The 5,068-nt window shown below is 39.4% G+C and overlaps 1 protein-coding gene across 1 annotated transcript in view; it reads left to right on the top strand.

Annotated features, from left to right (window-relative positions):
- The first annotated feature begins 275 nt into the window (after nucleotides 1-275).
- The window catches only part of SUN3 (Sad1 and UNC84 domain containing 3), a 42,171-nt gene continuing 37,378 nt past the window's right edge, over nucleotides 276-5,068 (top strand). Inside the window, exons 1-2 of the mRNA XM_008587809.1 lie at nucleotides 276-324; nucleotides 3,800-3,861. Of these exons, the coding sequence (XP_008586031.1) occupies nucleotides 305-324; nucleotides 3,800-3,861 (82 nt within the window). The 5' untranslated portion in view covers nucleotides 276-304. The remainder of the gene's footprint in view (nucleotides 325-3,799; nucleotides 3,862-5,068) is intronic.

The following is a 5,068-nucleotide window of genomic DNA, read 5'->3' as shown; positions in this document are numbered from 1 at the left end:
GTGTCTGCCATTGTGAGGTGTCACACAGCGTGATGTAACAGAAGGCTCAGAGGCCGTTCAAAACGCACGCACTCAGTTTCCCCTGGAAGGAGAAACACCTGTGAAGCGAGACGTCATAGAGCAAATCGACAAACTGCCATGGATAGCTTCTTGTTTTCCATGAAATAGGGAAGAGAAGCCGAATGGAATTGTGCTGTCTCCCGGCTCTGTCACTCGGTGGGGGAAGATGAATGGACGACCAAATCCGCAAGAGGCTGCCGGGCTTTCCAGAGGCCGCTCGGAAGAAGCCAGCAGCACCGCCCGTATGAACGTTTTGCTCTCAGGGTACGAAAACCCTGACGCCACCGGGTCTGTAGCTTTGCAGAACGGCGTCCCTGGGATCTTATACGTGTCATATATCACTGGTGCCCCGTTTACCTGGAAAATAACCCAACAAATGCTTTCCTCCTTATTAGAGAAAATCATTTCCAAATTGTTTCCTCTGAAGGTTTCTCTCGATCACGGTACTCTCTGTGGCTTGCAGTCTGCTTTCTCTGTCAGCGGTATGTAGATTAATCACAGTGGACTGGGGACGGGGCTGTGAAAGAGGAGCCATCCTTTTTAAGTGAGTAAACCTGGGCAGCAGCAGATTCACTTTTTCATCATGAGCTAGCCTGTCTCGTCTTGATGGCACGCAGAGATTAGCACCGAGCTTAGGACTCTGGATACAGAGAGGCATTTATTACACCCTTGGATGAGAATTGGCTAAAAAATCTGTTAGTGGGTACACGTTTGGAGCTAATAATAACTGTGTTTCCTATAGCAAGAATATATTGTATTAGTCCGTTTTCGTTGCTTATCATAAAGTACAGGGAACTGGGTGATTTATAAAGAAAAATGAAATTTATTTGCTTACAGTGTCAGAGGCTGGAAAGTCCAAAGTCCATCTGGTGGTGGCAACAGTGACCCAGGGGTCTCACATTGCAAGATAGTGGAAGCAGAGAGGGCAGAGAGAGAAGACAGATTCTCTTTCTTTTCTTCTAAAGCCCTCAGAACTAGGCCTCTGACCAGTATTTTTAATCCATTCACTATTGCGTGTTCCTACAATCCAATCACCTCTTCAAGGCTCCACCTTTCAGTTACCATAATAGGATTTGCCACCCTGTTTACAGTCACAGTGGGGGCTAAGTTTCTAATATATAAAACTTGGGGGACACAATTCAAACCTCAGTGAGTTTTGGGGGGACATAATTCAATCCACTACATACATGAATGTTGACTATTAGGAGAAAGCAGGGAAGCCCTGCCCACTCGGCTGGGCCAAAGACCCAAGACTTATCTACCTGCACCATTTGCTGCCTGCTGGGAAGACAAAAACTGAAAGCAACAAAATGACCATCCCAGTGGTAACTCTGTGCACTTGCACAGAAACGAAACTGTCAATAGAAATAAAAGGAATAAAACTAAAAATAATAAATAGAAATAAAAGCAATAAAAGAAATAAAACTGTCAATAGAAATAAAAGGAATGCTACGCAGTTATCAGTACCAGAAGAGCAGCATTTGAACATTACAATTAGTACTAACAAAGCAGGCTAGCTCCGAATGGCAGAATGCCACAGGCTGGGGGAAAGGCATGGAAGGAGTCTTGCAAAGCAGAGCCTGGCAGCCAGACTTTCTAGTAAAAAACAGAAATCATCTTTGGTAAATATAGGAATGTGGTCATTTTTACCTAAGTCAGCCCACCAGGAGGGCTCTTCAGGGGGCTGTAACTGACCTTGAATAACTTTCTTTTTAGCCAGAGAACCCTCTACCACTCTCCGCATGACCAGTAATATTTAAAGGGGTCGGAGGTGATCTTTCCCTGGAGGAAAGTGAATTAGGGAAACTGTCTTCTGAGTTGCTTTTCGCACTGTCTCATAACCCTGGGTGGCTAATGAGCATGATTGCTTTATGCAGCTGAAGTAAGCTACTTAAAACTACTGGGAGAACCGGGAAGCTCATTCTAAGTCTCCCTGCAGAGTCTGAGCTATAGTCTTATAAGGTCCAACCAACATTACAACTCAAGAGCAAATCACTAAGACAGTAAATTTGTACATCATTTGGCCAACTAACTTGGAAAAATTAATATAAGTAATCTGTTTACTGACAGTTGAACATAATTTTCCAAGAAGGAGCAAAATCGAAAGAAATACACATATCTAAACATAAATTAAGTCACTTGCAGACGTAAGGTCAACTTCTTACCTGTTCTTCATAGACCTGGAGCAGGGAATTGTGCCTCTCAGTTGATGGAAACTAGTTCAGAACCAGCAGGTGAAAAGCCATCGGCCAAATTGCTGAAGGGACATGAAATTCTGGGACTAGTGCAGTCCTCCTTCCTTAAATTGTGACCCAGTGCTTCTGCTGCTGCATCAGGTTGCCATCTGCAGTTAACAAATGATCCGTCTTAATTCGGGTTTTCTTATATTTTAAGTAGACATTTTTAGTTTACCAACTTGGACTACTTCATCCAGAAGCTCACAGCCTGGATCAGACTATTTTAGCCTTTTTTTTTTCCCCTTTAAGGCTTTTTTAAAAAATTGGGTGTGAAAATATTATAACTACAATCACTTTGGAAAACTATTTGGCAGGATCTATTGCAACTGAATATACACATACGCTATGACCCAGCAGTTCATCTCTTGGGAATATACCAATAAAATACATACATGTTTTTATCAAAAACTATGTACGAGAATGTTCACAGCAGCATCACATATACAAATATTTATAACAGCATTGTTTTATATATATAAGATAAACAAATATATATTTGTTATAGTTTAGCTATATTTTATAAATAGAATATAAATATATTTATTAACTATATTTTACAAATGAAATACATACATTTGTTCATAAAAAATCATGTACGGGAATGTTCATAGCAGCATTGCTTATACAAATATTTATAATAGCATGATTTGTATATTATATATATAATAAACAAATATATATTTTTAGCCCCAAATGCCCATCGGTGTTAGGAGGGATGTCCATACGGGTATCCCTTTGTATCTGGTTCAAAACCAGGCAAGTCTAGTCGATGGGAATGGAGCTCAGGAGAGCAGTTACCATTAGAGACGGAAGGTGTAGGGTCTGAGGGGCATAAGAAGGGCTTTGACAGGCTGGCTGTATTCATCTGCTTGGGCTACAATAAAAAATACCACAAACTGGGTGGTTTAAACAACAGATATTTTCTCACATTCCTGCACAGATATATATGTTCACTCTGCAAGAGTTCATCAGGCTATAAAATTATGATTTGTGCACTTTTACATATGTATGTTATATACTTCAATACAAAATGGGAAAAAAAGGTTATAATGACTTTAAGGAATTTTATCAGATAATTGTTAATTGTCATAGTTCTTTAGCTTAATACCTAATTTCTACAAAATCAGAGCCTGACTTTTCTTTTCTTTCTTTTTTTTAAAGCTCATTATACATTCAAGACATCTAGGATAACCACTTATTTTCTTCTTATAAGCATTTAAAGAATAAAAACAAGCATATAATAGCATAACTGTTATATATGAATGTATGTATGCACATGCATTATGCATGAGTGTGTACCTTCATAAAAACTATTTTCTCTCAATTTCAAAGATAATGGATCAGAAATTAAATTAATTCACAAACTCAACCTAGAATAAACATGAATGAGAATAAGCAAGTTTGTCAACTTGGCTAAATGGTTAAAGTCCAAGTTTAAGGTTAACAGTGATGTATTACATTGTTAAGTTCTTATTTTTAATCACCATTTTTATTCTTTTTAGGGTAACTCAATCATGGAAGATTATCCTATGTATGATGTTTACATTGGCTTTTCTTCTTGTGGGTAAGTCTTTTTTTTTGTTTTTTTGTTTATGGCGCCTGGTAGGTAGGGGATCTGAACTCTGACCTTGGCATTATAACACTGTGCTCTAACCAACTGAACTAACCGGCCAGCCAATTGTAGGTAAGTCTTTCTAAGTAATAATCCTTAAAGCCATTTTACAGGAAAAGTCTGCGTGGTGAGAAAGATTTCAATGGAATGACTCACATTTGTTAACAGATGCCACAGAACTGACCTGTACATTGTTGAAGCATTTTTTTTGTCTTTTATTTCTGATTTTAATGTAATATAGACTTCTTTGTGGAGCATATAGGAAGTGCTTTTCTCTCTTAGAATTGTGGTTTAAAATCACAAGAATTGCTTTAAAGTTAAGAGTATTTAATATATTTATTGCAAACACATTATACAATTTCCCTTTTCTGAATTGGGGTGACTTAGCTTGTGAGATTTTGACAACTAAAGATTCTTGCTCATCACATGGTTACTGAAGAAATTACTGCTGAACAGGGAGTTTGTAGTTTCTGACCAGCCAACATCATAAATCATAACCCCAAGTCCACTGGAAAATTTCTCTTTAACTTGAGACAGAGAATTCCCATTAAAATCAAGGTTTCAACCCAGTTATTGCCATGAAATAGTATTTTATTCTTTTTTTTTTTTTTAAAATCTGAGTCCTGATCAGGTGAAATAGTATTTTATAGTATGGTAGTATCCTGGGTGCTACTTCTCTATGATTGCACGTGTGCCTGGACCACTGGCTGAGCCTGACCCTGCAGTAGCCCAAGGCCAAGGCTGCTTCATACTTATCTGCAGCTTTGGGCTGGGAGTGTCTGTCCCAGCTCAGTGGGCCTCTCGACTAGACCCTGAATATTCTGGTTTCTACTAGCACTGCACAATGCCTGGCTTGCTCTGTTCCCTGGGTGTCTTGTCTTCATCTCTGTTGATCTGGGGATTGTTAACCTCAGCTGCCTTCCCCCCTTGCTGCTGCTGGCCCATCTCATCCATGTGCATTGGTTCTAACCTATTCTTCCCAGTCCCTACTACAGTGTCTCCACTACAGGTCAGGAGCATGCAGCAAGGGTGGTAGAACTATTTGTGTTCAGGACTTTTCTCCTTCTGGAAATTATACCCCATATGCGCTTGACATCTTTTAAGACACACACACACACACACACACACACACACACACACACACACACACACACACACA

This window comes from Galeopterus variegatus, unplaced genomic scaffold, assembly GCF_000696425.1.
Source record: "Galeopterus variegatus unplaced genomic scaffold, G_variegatus-3.0.2 Scaffold4548, whole genome shotgun sequence".
NCBI lineage: Eukaryota > Metazoa > Chordata > Mammalia > Dermoptera > Cynocephalidae > Galeopterus > Galeopterus variegatus.
The sequence above is the reverse complement of the archived record's forward strand: the minus strand, read 5'-3'. Positions and strand labels throughout refer to the sequence as shown.